At 50.0% G+C, this 15,869-nt stretch overlaps 5 protein-coding genes across 5 annotated transcripts; 2 read left to right on the top strand and 3 right to left on the bottom strand.

Annotated features, from left to right (window-relative positions):
• Nucleotides 1-83: 83 nt before the first annotated feature.
• CI109_101811 (uncharacterized protein) lies at nucleotides 84-4,134 on the top strand (the record flags this gene model as incomplete). The annotated part of the gene is made up of 10 exons (XM_032002258.1): nucleotides 84-458; nucleotides 509-615; nucleotides 685-894; nucleotides 948-1,022; nucleotides 1,079-1,265; nucleotides 1,331-1,803; nucleotides 1,870-2,816; nucleotides 2,872-2,878; nucleotides 2,940-3,789; nucleotides 3,847-4,134. 10 exons carry the CDS (start codon nucleotides 84-86, stop codon nucleotides 4,132-4,134), a joined length of 3,519 nt encoding a protein of 1,172 aa, XP_031863195.1.
• Nucleotides 4,135-4,313: 179 nt separating this feature from the next.
• CI109_101810 (isoleucine-tRNA ligase) lies at nucleotides 4,314-8,260 on the bottom strand (the record flags this gene model as incomplete). Its single annotated transcript, XM_032002259.1, has 12 exons — nucleotides 4,314-5,033; nucleotides 5,101-5,325; nucleotides 5,386-5,902; nucleotides 5,957-6,148; nucleotides 6,208-6,374; nucleotides 6,426-6,651; nucleotides 6,712-6,803; nucleotides 6,859-7,074; nucleotides 7,140-7,453; nucleotides 7,510-7,930; nucleotides 7,993-8,174; nucleotides 8,239-8,260. The coding sequence occupies 12 exons, from the start codon at nucleotides 8,258-8,260 to the stop codon at nucleotides 4,314-4,316; spliced, it is 3,294 nt and encodes a 1,097-aa protein (XP_031863196.1).
• Nucleotides 8,261-8,811: 551 nt separating this feature from the next.
• On the top strand, nucleotides 8,812-11,541 carry CI109_101809 (uncharacterized protein; the record flags this gene model as incomplete). The annotated part of the gene is made up of 5 exons (XM_032002260.1): nucleotides 8,812-9,582; nucleotides 9,646-9,786; nucleotides 9,867-10,040; nucleotides 10,108-10,272; nucleotides 10,339-11,541. 5 exons carry the CDS (start codon nucleotides 8,812-8,814, stop codon nucleotides 11,539-11,541), a joined length of 2,454 nt encoding a protein of 817 aa, XP_031863197.1.
• Nucleotides 11,542-11,825: 284 nt separating this feature from the next.
• On the bottom strand, nucleotides 11,826-12,982 carry CI109_101808 (uncharacterized protein; the record flags this gene model as incomplete). Its single annotated transcript, XM_032002261.1, has 4 exons — nucleotides 11,826-12,268; nucleotides 12,336-12,423; nucleotides 12,526-12,591; nucleotides 12,677-12,982. The coding sequence occupies 4 exons, from the start codon at nucleotides 12,980-12,982 to the stop codon at nucleotides 11,826-11,828; spliced, it is 903 nt and encodes a 300-aa protein (XP_031863198.1).
• Nucleotides 12,983-14,791: 1,809 nt separating this feature from the next.
• CI109_101807 (uncharacterized protein) lies at nucleotides 14,792-15,503 on the bottom strand (the record flags this gene model as incomplete). Its single annotated transcript, XM_032002262.1, has 2 exons — nucleotides 14,792-14,916; nucleotides 14,990-15,503. The coding sequence occupies 2 exons, from the start codon at nucleotides 15,501-15,503 to the stop codon at nucleotides 14,792-14,794; spliced, it is 639 nt and encodes a 212-aa protein (XP_031863199.1).
• Between the last annotated feature and the right edge of the window lie 366 nt (nucleotides 15,504-15,869).

Here is a 15,869-nt window from a genome sequence, read left to right as displayed (position 1 = left end):
GCGTCCACTCACCAACATGAAATCAATTGTTGACAAATGCTTCATCCTCAATACAACGCACAAAACACCATGTCTCGCACACCATGATAGCAGACTTACACACTCCCATCTTCCAGCTCAACCCTCTTCCTTTCGCTTCGCACGAGGTTGAGGAAGCAGGGAAGCTGGAAGAAGTACAACCTCTATTTGTCTTACCGATATTGGATGAACATATCTCAGCTACGGAAAGGTTATTAGGTAGTTTGAGAGGAGTGTCGACGTACGATGCGCTGAAAGATGTACCCCCAACCCCATCGAAAGCTACCGGACGTCAGGAAGAGCTGCTGCTGACCTTGAGGGAGACCCACGAAGCAAGAAGCGAGCAGGATCAGAATCAGCTGGAAGATGGACAGAGTATCTGGGCTAGAGCAGTAGAAGAAGAACCTATAGCCGGTCCGAGCAGACCAAGGGCTTTCAAGGTTAGTCGTATCTTCATGTGCAAGGGTCAACAACTGACACCTGAAGGTAGCCTTTGCAAACTTGGGATCGAGATGATGCGGACAGGCTCGACCCCTTCGAGTCGACACCATTCCTGTCTGAAAGATCGGCATTCACTTTCGATGCACTTCTTACCACGTAAGCTGGTCGATTTTCCTGGGTGCTTAGTCACAAGAACGTAAAAGCTGATGATGATGACTTGGGCAGATCCGAACCTCCAATCTATCTGCCGAAGCTTGGGAAGACGTCGAGCCCTACACCGGTCCATGATTCGAAAGACTTGTTGGAGTTGATGATACGAGCGACTCTGGGGACTGTGACGACCGATAGTCTGAAGTGGGATGGTAGGAAAAGCCGATTTGGTTGGAGTCAAGGAGGAGGAAGACCGTTAGGTGTTGAGAGAGTCACTGCTGCATTGTACGTATTAGGAGTATCTCACACCCCATCGTGAGCTGACGGAATCTGCTTAGTGCTGTGGAGAATTTCCTGTCTATCGGTACGGCTATTCGACGCCTAGAGATCATCGTGGACACCCAGAGTGTGCTGTGCGTAAACCTTCGACACTTTCAAACGAGCCTAAAGCTGACGGTCTTGCCCGTAGATCATTGACACCAACACATCACGCTCTTTTACATGCCCTCTCAACGTATTTGACTTTTATCAAGCAGAGATTGACTACAGCTGTCAAGGAAAGCGTCTCAGAAGATGGAGCAAGCTGGAACAAGTGGATGTCAGTGACGAAAGATGTTCGTCAGCTGGCTGAAACGTTGTGCGATGTGATGGGCTGGGTGAGCTGCTCTTCTCTTGTCGCTGTGGGCAGACGGAAGCTCACACCCGATGTTCACATATACAGTCACTTGACGGATCAATTGCTCAGGCTTTGCCGAGTCGCGCAGCGTTCCTCCTCACACACCTTTACAGTCATCTTCTTGCCTCGCTTTCAACATGTTCTCCCTCCCAACAACGTGGTGCTGTCCCACTCGCTCTTTCTTTCTTACTCAGTCGAGCCTCGACGCCCTTTCTCTCCCTCCTACATCAGTGGGTAGGTCTCATCCCTTCTACACAACAGGATGAAGATCAAGATCCGACGTCACAACCTTGGATCGACCTGGGTATTACCAGAAATGCTCTGTCTGATGATAGATGGGAGTACACTTTCTCATCTAGGAAGATGCCGGGTTTCGTTCCGAAAGAGATGAGAAGGACTCTGTTCGAAGCTGGAAGAAGTCTGAGATTACTGCGAGAGGCTTCGGGAGGTCTGCATCCGCTCTGTGCAGGTGATTGGGGAATGGAAGCGCAGTGGGTCTGGGGAGAAGGTGCAATGAGGTCAGTGGTCGTGTTGTCTGCTGTTTGTTGAACACGACCAATGTTGACAGGCTGGATATGCTATAGATCATCAAACGATATGCGAAGCCATGTCCGAAGAGTACGGAAGGAAGTGGAGTACTGGCGTAGATCAGTTACAGATCGTACTCGACCTTTATCTGGCTCTACCTCCTTCGGACGATTACGCGCATCAGCAAAGAAAGAACGTAAACGCATCCCACTAGAACTGATGCAGACCACAACGTCCAGTCTTGGAAATCAAGCCCTCGTTGGTCAAGGAGGGGACGAAAAACTACCAGCCTCTAGCGAGTTGGATCGTCTTTGGAATCTGTTTGACCAAGCGCCTGGATCCCATCTGGATTCCGCAGCGAGTGACAAGACGCCTCAACTCTGGGCATCGACACCTCTTGACGAATTGCATGCTTTCATCGCGCGACACTCAGATCCATCTCACCCGCTTCTACCGCACGATAGTCCTTCTCTGCAGATCTTTATCTCAAACCATTTACTCGCTCCTCTCATCAGCCATTCCACCCTTGTGTCGACTTCCCTAGTCTCCCTTTACCTTGACGATCTGCAATTCCTCGATCATTTGGACATACTCCATTCTTTCTGGCTTGGTGGGGATGTGGGTTTCGTCGAACGTGTCTCTGGGGCATTGTTCGGAAAAGACGGGGCCGGAGCCGGAGAAGCGTTGGGTTTAGGACGAAGAGCGAGAACTCGAGCTAGATTAGGTCTTGGTGGTGGAGAAGAATACCAAACCCCTGCAGGAGGCGATGGGGGAGAATGGGGTATCGGTCTTGGTCTAGGGTTGAGCGAGAGAAGTCGTTGGCCGCCGGGAGGCGCAGAGTTGGCTTATGCACTGAGGACGACGTTGTTGGATGATGAGGTTGCGAGGGAGAAAGGCAGAGGACCGGTCTGGGAGAGTGTGGAAGATAAAGTGTCCTTTGCGATTAGGGATCTGCCGCAAGATGAGGAAAGTGGGAGAAGAGCGAGGTGGCTGAATCCACAAGGTGAGCTGAATCTTTTGATCAGGTCCAAACCGAAGCTGACTTTGCGTTGCTACAGCTATTGAGTAGGTTGTCCTGCAACAACGGCTTGTCCTGAGAGTGTACTGACTTTATGTTGCCCTATAGAGCGCTTGACTTCCTCTACCTGTCTTATTCGCCCCCACCGGCCATCTCGATCCTCCTCCCTCCTGCACTCATGGACAAGTATCAATCAGTCCACAACCTACTCCTGCGGCTCTGTCGAGTCAACGTCGTTCTTCGTCTAATGTACTTCGATGTCATTCACCAATCAGACTCTTTCGATGAACCAATCAAGACGGGCGTAGACTCGGGCTTGAATCGACCATCTTCTCGAGCCAGTTCTGGCACTCGTACTCGTGTTCAACGTAGTCGTGGTGAGCAACCTCGCACAAGAACGACGATCTCTCTTTTCCCGAAAGATTCGAAAATTGAGAGAAGAGCACGAATATTGCGATTCAAGATGAGTCATCTTGTCGATGCGATGATGCGATATGTCATCGATAATGCTATTGAGACAAAGTGGGAACTGATGAGAAAACGATTAGAAAAGTTGAGAAGGCGTGTTCCGGGAGATACGATGGTTGAAGGCGATAGTCGACCTTCCTCACCTCTCCCGGCGGACGATGAAGGTATTATCATGACCGAGTCGAACGAGCAGAATGATGAGGAGGAAGAAGGGGAAGAAAGTCAACCGACTTCAATACATCAACTTCGATCAATCCATTCTTTGGTATTGTACCATCACCTCACTCTCGACAAGATCCTTAGATCATGTCTACTATCCCCTCGACCGGGCTACCAAGTTACGTTCAAGATCCTAATGACACTATTGGGTTTGGTGTTGGATCTGGGAAAGACGTTGAAGGAGGTTGAGAGGGGTACGATAGGCTGGATGCAAGGTGGGGAGAGGGTAGAGAGTATAGATAAGGAATGGGATGAGAAGGAGAAGGTCTTTGTGAGTCAACAAACTTCGAAGGACTAGTTTACGCTGACTCTGTTCACTACTGCACAGTTACATGCCTTGGAACGGTTATCACTTCGAACAACATCTATCAAATCGGATGCCCGAGCCGAGGGTGAAGTGAACGGTAATGAAACAGAACAGGATATGGCAGTCCTACTTGGACGAGGCGAAAATGGAGGTGAAGATGGACATGGAGAATCAAGGGGCCCTTCTGGTGCAGGAATAGGAGCTGGAGTGAACGATCTGCAAGAGCTGCTCTTAAGGTTGAGATTTGGGACAGGTGGTGGATCGGAAGGCAAAGGAGGGCGGTGGAGAACGAACGATAAGTTGATCTAGGCTGTTGTATTAAGTACTATATCTTCGCATCATCACGATCTATGCAGAGTTGCTGCGCTTCAGCAGGACGACGCCGATTCTTCGTGAGCCAGCTAAATCTTGTGGTTCAATTGACGCATCACATCCATGCATTGAGGAACGGGACGGGTATAACCATATATGATTAACACAATCTAGCTCTACTCTCTCAAAGCCAAACTGAGGACGAATCTCTCTCCGGCTCCCAAATCCTCCGCATCCTTTGTCCTCACTTCTCTCTGCAAAGTCGTCTCGGATCCCGAAGACGATCTTTGACTCAACTCGATTGGGACACCTCCGATCTGTTTGATGAGATATTCTTCGTTACCCTTCAGAGCGAGTTTGACCGCATCTTCCTCTCCATCATCGTATTCGTAGAAGATATCAACCTTGTCTGAAGGTTTCAATCCCGCTTCTTTTCGAAGCTTGTTGACTCGCGATGTGAGTGATCTCAATAACGACAAAGATTCCAACTCGGGGTGTAATCTAATATCGAGGACGATGATCACATCGCTATCGCTTGCCGTGTCGAATTCTTTCTCCTTTCCTTCTTCGATCTGGGCAAATCGAGTGACCAACAAATCACCAGCAACAAGCTCGACACCGTTCACGGTGATCTTGCCGTTCGAGATGTAATCCTTACATTCTTGCGTACTCATCTTGGGCAAGTGAGATCGAACTTTACCGATATCCTTTCGGAGCTTCTTGCCGAGAACAGTCCAGTCGGCGGAAGCACGGTATTTGATACCAACAGCAGATTCGTCGGTCGTGTAGACGATGTTGACGACGTTGAGCTCAGCAGCAATGTAGGTCTCGAGAGACTTGACATCGTCAAGGTACTCTTGGTCGTGGTGGAAGATGGTCAACTCCTTGAGAGGGGTCTACGAACGCCGCGGAAATCAAGGTCAGCGTTTCTTCCACGTCGCTTGGATGCTTCGTACCACCCACCTTGACTCGGAGCGTCTTTCGGTCTCGGATGAGACGACCAAGGTCAATGACCGCTCGCATCCGTTGTACTTGTCGCTCAATGACGAGGTCAAAGTATTCCTCTCGCATGGTAGGGAAGGGCAAGAAGTGGATCGACCTCACGTCCTGGGTGGGGTCCTGAGGAGGAGGAGAGGTGGGTCGGAGAGCCTGGTAGACAGTCTCACACGTGAAGGGAGTGAAGGAAGACTGGAGAAGCAGACCGTTTTGTCAGCTCGAGAAGGGATCAACACGGCGCATGCAACTCACCATTGTAAGACAAAGAGTAAAAAGAGCCTCGTACAAGGTGTTGAGAGCAGATCTTGTGTCGGCCACACCACCTGAACCCTTAAGTCGGGTTCTGTTGAATCGGATGTACCAGTTGGTCAAGTCTGAGATGAGGTCCAATAATCTAGGGATGACAGTGTACAATCGGTAGGCCGCCATCTCGGTGTCAAGGTGCTTGATCAAAGTCTGACATGTCGCCAAGATCCATCTGTCCATAACATTGGTAGATTTGGGAGCATCGTGGTCATACACAAACTTCTCTTCGGTGGTTTGCTCGAAAAGCTCCACTTGACCCAGGTAGAAGTTGAGAGAGTTGATCCACTTCAAGATGACGTTGGACAAGACTTCTCGGACACCCTCTTCTCGGAATCGGAGGTTGTCGGCACGGACGACAGGGGAGTTGACGAGGAAGAGACGAACACAATCGGCACCGTACTTGCCAACAATCTCCATAGGGTCAGGGTAGTTCTTGAGCTTTTTGCTCATCTTCTTGCCATCGCTACAAGCAATCAAGTTAGCATCAGATTGGCTAGTGAGCAATGTGTCGACTCACGCGGCAAGAATGAGACCAGTGACAATCAAGTTCTTCCATGGTGCAGTGTCGTACAGATGTGTACCGAGGACCAAAAGAGTGTAGAACCATCCTCGAGTCTGGTCGATACCCTCACACACAAAGTCGGCAGGATAACTCTTGTTGAAGCGATCTTGGTTCTCGAAGGGGTAGTGGGATTGGGCGTAGGGCATACTGCATAGGCAACGATGAACATCAACATTGGACTATTTCGCTGAGAGCGCTCGGCTTACCTTCCTGACTCGAACCAACAGTCAAAGACCTCTTCGATCCTCTTGAGCTGACCCTTGCCTTGCTTGGAAGGGATGGTGATCTGGTCGATGTTCTCCCTGTGCAAGTCCCTGATGCCCTTGACTCCAGAAAGTTCTTCGAGCTCAGCGATCGAACCAACACAGACAATCTGTAAAACAGTAAGCCCCCGAAAACTCGCCAGGTCAGATTGATCACTCACCTCCTCGTAATCCTCGCTGACCCAAAGGGGGATGGGGGTACCCCAGTATCGATTTCTTGAGATGTTCCAGTCTCGTGCATTTCTGATCCAACCACCGAATCGTCCCTCTCCAATGTTGGCAGGGACCCATCTTGTCTTCTCGTTGTTGGCAACAAGCTTGTCGGAGATGTTGGCGACACGGACGAACCAAGAGGGGATGGCACGGTAGATGAGGGGGGTTCCGGACCTGTCAAGGTGGGTGTCACATCAGTAAAAGTGATCGGGTGCCAATACGTCTTCAACTCACCTCCAACAGAAAGGATAACTATGCATCAAGTCAGTTCGAACGATGAGACGTCCCTTCTTTTGCAAGTCTTTGATGATGAAGGGATCGGCTTCCTGCAAGGGATGTCAGCAAAATGCACACGCTTCGCGCAGTTGACAAGAAACTCACCTTGACATTCTTGCCCTGGTATTCGGGAATCTCAGAGGTGAATCGACCCGCCTCGTCAATGGGACAGGGCGGGAGCTCGTCATCCCGTACGACACCGTGGGCGACACAGATCCTGTGATCGTCCTCTCCGTAGGCCGGAGCCTGGTGAACGATACCGGTACCGTCCGAGTCGGTAACGTAAGTGTCGGCCAAGACTCGGTAGGCTCGGTCTTCGTACTGTAATGTCACGATTACATCAGCTGACTGTCATGTTACGGCGATCGGCAACGCAGCAAACTAACCTGCTCAGTGAAGTGATCGAAGATAGGAACGTATCTCCACCCGACCATGTCTTTACCCAAGAAAGTTCCAACCTTCTTAAACTTGGGCTCCTTCTTCGGGTCAGGCTTCTTTCCGCCTTGGTACTCCTTGTAGACTGTGCCCAACAAGCTCTCGAGGAGGATGAAGTTTTGTCCCCGCTCAATGTCGTGAATCTTGATGTAAGTGAAGTCGGGGTGGACACAAAGGGCCAAGTTGGTGGGGAGGGTGTAAGGGGTGGTCGTCCAGGCGAGAAGACAGGTAGAAGGGTCGTCAACGAGAGGGAAAGAGACGGTCACTGAGCTCGAGCTGTCAGTTGTACGCTCAGTCATAGGCAGGGATTTGACAACTCACCAGCTGGGTCCGAAGTCATTCTGTAGTCCTCACCAGCCTCAAAGTTACTCAGAGGAGTAGTACATCCCATGGAGTAAGGCATGACCTTCAAACCTCTGTACACCTGGTTCTTCCCCCAAAGCTGACCAAACACCCACCACACACTCTCCATATATGTTGGGTCGAGCGTCTTGTATCCAGTGTCAAAGTCGATCCACCTTCCCATTCTCTCGACTGTGCTCTTCCATTCGGTTGAATATCGCATAACAATCTCCCTACAAGCGGCGTTGTACTTGTCGATACCCATGGCCATGACATCTTCTTTGCCTTTGATGTTGAGAGTTTTGTCGATCTCGTGTTCAACAGGAAGACCGTGGGTGTCCCAACCGAATCGTCTTTCGACGTGGTGTCCAGTAGAATGAGCGTGTCGGGTGACAATGTCCTATGAACCATTCTTTCGTCAATCAAGATCAAAAAACGAGGGCAAGATGGGTTTGAACTCACCTTGATGGTACCAGCTAACAGATGACCGTAATGGGGCAAACCAGTAGCGAAGGGAGGTCCATCGTAGAAACTGTATTCCGGCTTTCCTTCTGAGAGCTTTTGCGATGTCTTAAAAGCGTCAATGTCCTGCCAATACTGGAGAACCTCTTGCTCGGAGGTGGGAATGTGGATAGGCTTGGAGGCTGAGGCGTAGATGTAGATGTCAGCTTAGCTCTATGTATCATGAGGGATGAGGGTGAAACATACGGTCGTGAGCCGGGAACGTCATGGTGATGACTTTTGATTGGGGAAGGGTAGAGTCTCGATAGTTGTAGCGGTTACTTTGATGTCGCGAGAAACGCTATGACTCAGCCAGGTCTTGTTTTCAACCGAGTCGAGACGAGCTTGATGACAGGTAGTCGGGGTACGTCCTTTGACTACGCTCTAGGGCAGATGAGCAATCTTGTTGATCGCCTATTGCCAGAGTGTCTGTGTGAGGGTGGCGAGGTGTGAATGAGGTGATGTGAAGATGCTGTTTTGATCAGTCGAGTTCACCTACTTGTATTCTCGTCATTATTGTATCCTCATTCAACATTTTGTGTGAGGGAGGACGACTTATCGCAAAGTGTAACAAACCACGTGGTGCCATTCATAACGAACGGGATTTATCGGCGATTGTCTGTTTATCTCATCGAGTGGCAACCGACCTCCACTCGTTCACAATCACAATCACAAGATTATTTCTGAACGATCAACTTCAATGGTAAGTAGACTCTAACAACAATAACAATCTATACCACCATAGTCTGCTTCACCGTCGCGACGCCTTTGGTATAGATAATGCCGCGTCCGTCTCCCTCATCAAGAGATACTCCGAAACCGAAACCGAAACCGAAATCAAAACAAGCGACGAGCAAAACCCATACACCTCCTAAAAGCAAACCCAAATCTGGCAAGAAGCCTCGACGCAAAGCTGGGAGAGTTAGAGCGTCAAATCAGAGCAAAGACGAAATGGATGAGAAGGCTTTGCCCGCTCCTGGGTTCTTCATCGACACTGGCTCAGCATCAGCAAGAGGGCACTCAAGTACAGCAGGAGCAACATCAGCCACCGGTGATGATGTCGAATACAAGCCTACTTCGTTCACGCCATTACCTCGATCTTTGCTGTCTGGAGCGAGTATGGATCTCTCACCTGAGCCGTCATCACCAAAGCCTTCAACCTCCACCGTCCCTCCCGTTGGTGATATTATCATCGATGAAGTGCCCTTGCAAACCACCTCAACGTCGGCCAAAGACGATGTGACAACAACTTCGAATGAACATTTTGATCCACCTGGACTGTTCTCGACTACCATGATGCCGACTCTGACTCAACAAGGTGGAGAAACTGTCGTCGAGCTACAGAAGGATCAAAATGAGAAGAAGACGAAGAAGGACGAGAGCAAAGAGGAGAGCAATCAAGATGGAGGATTATTACTGCCATCACATATTCTGATCGATTCAAGCCTAGCACCTACAGGTGCTGATACAGATCAAGAAGGCGGGGGTGTCGGTCATGAAGATGATGATCCTATGGAGGGACTCCATTTTGTCGACGACGATATCAGCAGAGTGAGTGATCACCTGTCAGTCAGGTTCAAACAAACCAGGCGTGCTCATGTAAACCAATTCTAGGGCTCTAAACGTTACTTTGATCCCGAGGAAACGGCAGGGAACGAGGTTGAACCCACTTTTCTAGCCACTGCCGATCAAAGTAAGATCTGTCAAAATTGTAAACGTCCCGGACACAGGAGTAAAGACTGCACACACATCATCGTGAGTCCATCGCCCTATCACTATGGCAATCGGTCTTTATTCTAAGAGTGGAAGTGAAACTAACCGTTCCCTTCCCCTAGTGCATGACATGTGGTGCGGAAGATAGTCACGAACGACGGGATTGTCCTGTAGGATTGGTCTGTTACGGATGTGGAGGTCGAGGACATAGGAAGCAGGATTGTCCGGATCTGGATTCGAGAAATTCCAGGAGGACGGGATGTGATCGATGTGGAAGTAGAGATCACATGGAGAATGTGAGTGACGTGGCCACATATCTGCAGTCGAGCACGACGGGCTGATCGTATATCTCTCACACTATAGACATGTCCTACGTTGTGGAGAGTATATTTGTACAGATCCCGCGCGGATCGGGAAGAAGTGCAGAAGATCAAAGCTGGTGCGGACGGGTGGGAAAAGGAAGCCGTTGGAGGAGAACCTACCGAGGAATGGTGTTACAACTGTGCTCGAGAGGGTCACTTTGGTGATGTGAGTGGGACTCGTCCAAGTCTTTTCTCAGGGTTCTGCTGACTTCTCTGTTTGTTGTTGTTGTAGGACTGCTCCCAACGTCGAGGGAGTTTGGCATACCTCACTGTCCCATCTGCGTTCTCGTACGAAATGTCCACACGAGGTCCATTCGCCGCTTCCTCATCCTCAGCGTCTTCATCAAGGAAGAAAAATCTCCCTGCACCTACACATGCTCGATGGCTCGACGAAGATGATGATGTTCGAGATAAAGACTTGCCATTCATCACTGGGGGATATAAGAACTTTGCCGGGGCGAATGCTGGAAAGAAGTCGAGAGAAAAGGAGAGACAAAGACAATATGCGAAAGAACGAGAGAAGGATTCAGAAGATGATGATCCAAGTTGGTTCGATGGCCCGGCTTCCTCTCGCGGCGGCGCAGGTAGAGGAAGAGGGTTGAATATACGTGGAAGAGGAGGACGTGGAGGGATGAGTACGCCTACTGGACCAAGGAACGGAGCTGGGAGAAGACCTTGGGATTCAGAATATCGAGAACCACCACCGAGACAAAGTCATGGTAGAAATCGATCTCGTTCTCCGCCTGCGAGGAGGAGAAATGATCGACGAGAAGATGGGATGCCGTTCAGTCATGGTCACTTGATGACACCTGGTGGCCCTGGAGGTGGTCAAAGTGGTAGATCCACTCCGGCTTCAGCTCCGGCAAAAGTCATTTCGTTTGGAAAACTCTCGACACCCGGTTCTGGTGGAGTGACAGATTCACCTTCGATCCGAGGTGGTGGTGGTGGTGCAATAGGCGCGGGTAGTAAGGCACTCCTGCAAAGAGCTCTAGGAGGTGGGAATGGTGGAGGAGGAGGAGGGACACCGAAATCGAATCGCGGTGGAAGTAGTAGTGGAGGGGGGTCAAATTCTCCTTCACCTCTGACGAGAACACCAGAACCGTCAACGCCAACAGCAGGATCGGGCAAACGAGATGATAGTGGGAGAAAGAACAGGAAGAGGAACAAAGAGCAAGAGAAAGAAAAAGACTGGGAGAGTGAGTGGCGAAGAGGTGGGAATGGTGGTGGGAACGTATCGAAATGGGGACAAGAGATGGATAAGGAGAGTCCCAAAGAAGGTAAAACTCCTTCAAAGGATAGAGGTGGTTTGAGTATCAAGGGAAGGTCAGGAGGAGGAGCTGCTACACCTGGATCACAGTCGAAAGGTGGGAATGGCAAGAAAGGCGGTGGTGGTGGCGGGACTACCGGACAGAGATATCATGGGAGTTACATGTAGCATAGTCATTGAGAGAGGACTGCACCAGGCGCAAACAAGCAAGCAAGTAGTACGATTCCGCGCATAGCATAGCATACTGTACATACGTAGCATGGTTACAGAGGTATCGTGTAAATACAAGGGTGTGTCATCGGCATCATGATGGTACTATACAATCAAAGCAAATAACCTAAATACAAGGTTGTGCAGTTGCATCGAGCAGTAAGAAGATGAGCGAAATCGAAGTAAAAAGTAGGTCGAGATGATAAAGGAAAGATCGGTCCAGATACGCTCATCCATCCGCCTCATCTCCCACCCATCTGCGCCCATCGGGTTCGCTCCACTTCACCTACTGGCTGACCCTGCCAATTCCCAATCCACCACTTATCGACCCCATACGCACCCCACCAAGTCTCCTTGTCCGTCTTCCTCGTAGTATACTCCTTCGACGGTCTTCTTGATCTCGGAGCAGGATCACTCTCCAAAGAAGATTGTGTCGAACTTGAAGTGTGGGAAGATCGTCCCCATCTTGTAGAAGATGAGGTGGATGAGGTTGAAGAGGTGGAGGTAGGGGAGATGAGGTTGGAGTCGAAAACATTGGCGGTGGTGGCGGCAGCGAAGTTGGCATCGAAGAAGAGCACTTGTTTTTGATGCTCTTCTTCCCGTGTGAGAGAGGCCATCTCGTCGTGGATCTTCTTTCGAGCAAGAAGAGCAACGAGATGTCCATTGCGGGAGTTCTCAGCGTGGTCTGTAGACAAATCGGCAGACATCCATCAGTACGGTGGCGTAAAAGAGGATGATGTTGGCAAACTTACACCCGGCGGCGCAGATACGGGAAGTGGAAGGTCGACCAACTCCATTGCGGCATCGGTCACCGTCCGCGTTGATTGCTTGGCACGTGTGCTGCACGAACCCATTTTATCAGTCAGCTTGTAAAAATGAGTGGATAGTGCGTGGCACGACAGCACACCAGACTGTGTACCGTGGACGCGGAACCACACTCACCCATTCGCAATACAACGACCCTTCCCCCTGCACCTTGCCACACGCCCCGAATGGCCGGACATTGCACTGTGGAGTGGCAATACATCAGCGCCACAGACCTGTATCGGCAACAAAAAGGCAGAAATTGCGGTTGTGGCACGAGCGCACTCACCATCTGCGCCGCCAGCTTCTCGAGCAACTCGTAGTTGACCCGACCGCGAACCTTCATTCTCCCGCTTCGTGCTCCGTCATGATTGGCATGCTCGCCCTCAACATGAGCTTCTCCCTCCGTTGCGGCCCTGGCATTCGACTCATCAGTGAGTCCATGTTCCGAGCCAGAGCCAGAACGTGAGCGCGGTAGTGATCTTGTTGCTTGTTCGTCGTTCTTCGACTGTACCGCTTCGGTGTTGGCGGCGGTCGGGACGGGCAATTGAGAGGAAGAGGCGATTGTTTGTATGGCAGGTCTGTAGTATGACATGCTGATGACGCGATGAGAAAGTTGACGATTTAGATCAGGTAAAGATAATTATTTGAGAGATGCAAAGAAAGAGATAGCTTGACGAGAGATGGTCGGTAGATGATTGGAAAGAGATAACGTTAAGGAGCCGAGATGTAAATAGACGCTTGGGGTCTGTTTGGTTCCAACCAGAGTGGCAAAACCAAAGGAAGCAGACGTTAGCAATCAATCCATCTCATCGCGCCAATCATCGGGAAGAGGACAGAAGCGAAGGGTCATCGCGTCCTCCATTTCGGGATAACGGACACGCGTCCACTTCCACGTCTACAGATCGCGGAGCGGACGCGTTAGAGGAGGCAACGATTGTGTGGGAGAAGAAGTTGGATAGATAGACATACCTTTACGGGGCAGTGCTATCGATTAGGGCTACAAGGAAAAGGAAGGTTGGATGAGAAGGAAAGGACGGGTGGGTGAGTTAGAAAGGGAAGACTTTGAGAAGAGTACGCGGAGTGTTGGAAGGGATTATGTAGGGTGAGTGTTTGAGTGATCGTCGAGTAAGTTGAACGACCTTTGCAGAGAAGGTTGATTTTGGTATGTAATCAGTATATGTTGATTGAGTTTTACGTTGAGAAGGAGGGGAATTGAAGATATCCTCGTAGCGCAGAGTCCGTTTTCAATGATTTTCTCAGGCGATTTCTGCTCGACCACTCTCCAGAGTATCTCACTCTTTCTGTCGTCCCTCTCCTCTCCTCTCCTCTGCTCCTGCACTTCGATCACATTAACAAGAGCGCATTGTTCACTCTCTTACCTTCCTCCCTACCCCCAAGGGATTGCTAGTGAAACTCTATCAACTGGACACGGACCCCTTGCGGACGATAGTCCAGATCGTCTGATGACTTTACCCCACGTTTCATCAAACATCAAAAAAAGACAAGAGACGATGCCGCACCCCATTTTCCCTTTGATTGTGTGTCCGAGCATTCTAATTTGATAGTTGCGGCAATCGGTCAAGGTGAACAAAGGAGGGTGTTGGATCTTGGATTCTACTTTTGATCGAGCTCGAACCGCTTTGTCTTGTCGCTTGGATTGGGATCGACACCCTCCTTTGTCACATACTTTACTAGTAAAGTACAGGAGGTCACGTTCCCACACAAGGCAAAGGAGGCAACGTACACGTTCTCTTGGGAATAGCACGCTTAACGTGCCGATTCGCCAAACAACGTTCCGATGGGGTAGGAAAGTCTGCACAGTCCGTCAACCCCTTTGCCGCCGGGTTCCGGTGTCCCTAAGATCAATACAGCAGCTATGGGGTCCACGGGGGCCGCCGATCGACGCTCTGATCCAACGAAGGTTCGGAACTTGATTATGCCGTCGTTGATGGATCTACGATCAGGTGGCTTGAGGTATACCGGTGTACATTACCGCCGGAAAAGGGTCGAGTGATTGTGTTTTGATATCATATGTGCGGGCCGAAGACGTCAAATGCACACATCAGTCTTTTATGATGTCACTCACATCATCTGACGGAATGTCCGGGACGCAGGGACGTGTACGATCCCTCGGATATAGTTTCATGCTTCATGTAGTGGCGTTCGCACTAAAGATAACAGCAAGGTATAATCGTTGTTGACGAACACCGTTTCCGGTGTATAATTAGTGTGATTTGCACTTCAGGCGCGACGAATGTAATCCACTCCGAAACAGGTCAGTATCGATCATCCCGGAGGAATTTTGGGGTATCAGTAATTATCATCGGTTTCCCGTTGCAAAAGCTTATCATCAACCACGAAAAGCAAAGCAGCCATGACAGTTTATAGAACAAGACATCCTTCATCCTAGATAGACATTAGATGACGGAGCCCTTCGCGCTTGGGCGATTGGCCTTTCTGGTAATTTCGGTTTCGAAGAAGCTGTGTCAGGTGGGGATGATGGCGTTTTCGTGGCTTCGTTGATAACTACGAGCGAAGAGTGCAAGTGCGCGTTTCAGCTTTGACGAGAACATCTGATAAAGTGAGAGCTCGAGCTCACCTTGTGCCCACTCTTCTATCGCTTTTTCCTCCTTTTCCCGATCTTCCTCGGCCGAGAGACTAACACTTCTCTTCTTCCCAAATAACACCTCATACCATCTGACATCTGCCGTATCTCTCAATTCATCATCGACCGTTCTTGTCAAAGCTGTCCTCTCTCTCAATCCAACCATCTCCAGCTCCCTCTGTACAGTATCGTCCTCCGCATCATCACCTCTAGCGAGCTTCTCTACTAGGTCGGAGAGTACGCTGATTTGAGCTTTACGTTTATCCAGTTCTTCTTGTGAGGAGATCCGGAGTCGTAGTAAGTGTACAGCGAGGGAGGTGATGATCGTCCAATAGATGAAGAACGGGATGAGGGGTCGTAGTCGTTGTCTGATAGGAGGTGGTTTGAACGGAAACGGAGTGGACGACGATGAATTCAGCCGTTGTTGCGAGAGATGAAAGACGTTCTTCCGCAAAGGTATTGTTCGTTGTCGTAACAGTGTTGTCGGCGTCGAAAGTGATCTCAGCATGATGTGTGTCGGTTGAGCGAGGCGAGTCAACCTATGTATTATGTTTTGATAAAGGACATGTACACATCTTGGACCAACTTTAGCTTGACAACCGCTCGAGCGTAACGAATTCCGGTATCACGTGATTTTGGTGGAGGTGGTCCGTGCCAGACACCGTACTCGTAACTTGACAGTAAAGTTAGGTAGAGAGACATTTCAACAGCTCATCACACGAGCATATCACATTCCTCGCACTGGTCGGTCGCGAGCACTCAATTTGAGAGGAAAGAGGAGGAAATATCAGTTGAGAGTTGTGCGAAACTGAGGAAGAAGACATTAGAAATCGCCCAGAGCGCGTCAATGATCACCTCAATTACGGTGATGACC

This window comes from Kwoniella shandongensis, chromosome 3 (assembly GCF_008629635.2).
Source record: "Kwoniella shandongensis chromosome 3, complete sequence".
NCBI lineage: Eukaryota > Fungi > Basidiomycota > Tremellomycetes > Tremellales > Cryptococcaceae > Kwoniella > Kwoniella shandongensis.
Note: the sequence above shows the minus strand (reverse complement) of the source record. Positions and strands in the feature narration are given on the sequence as shown.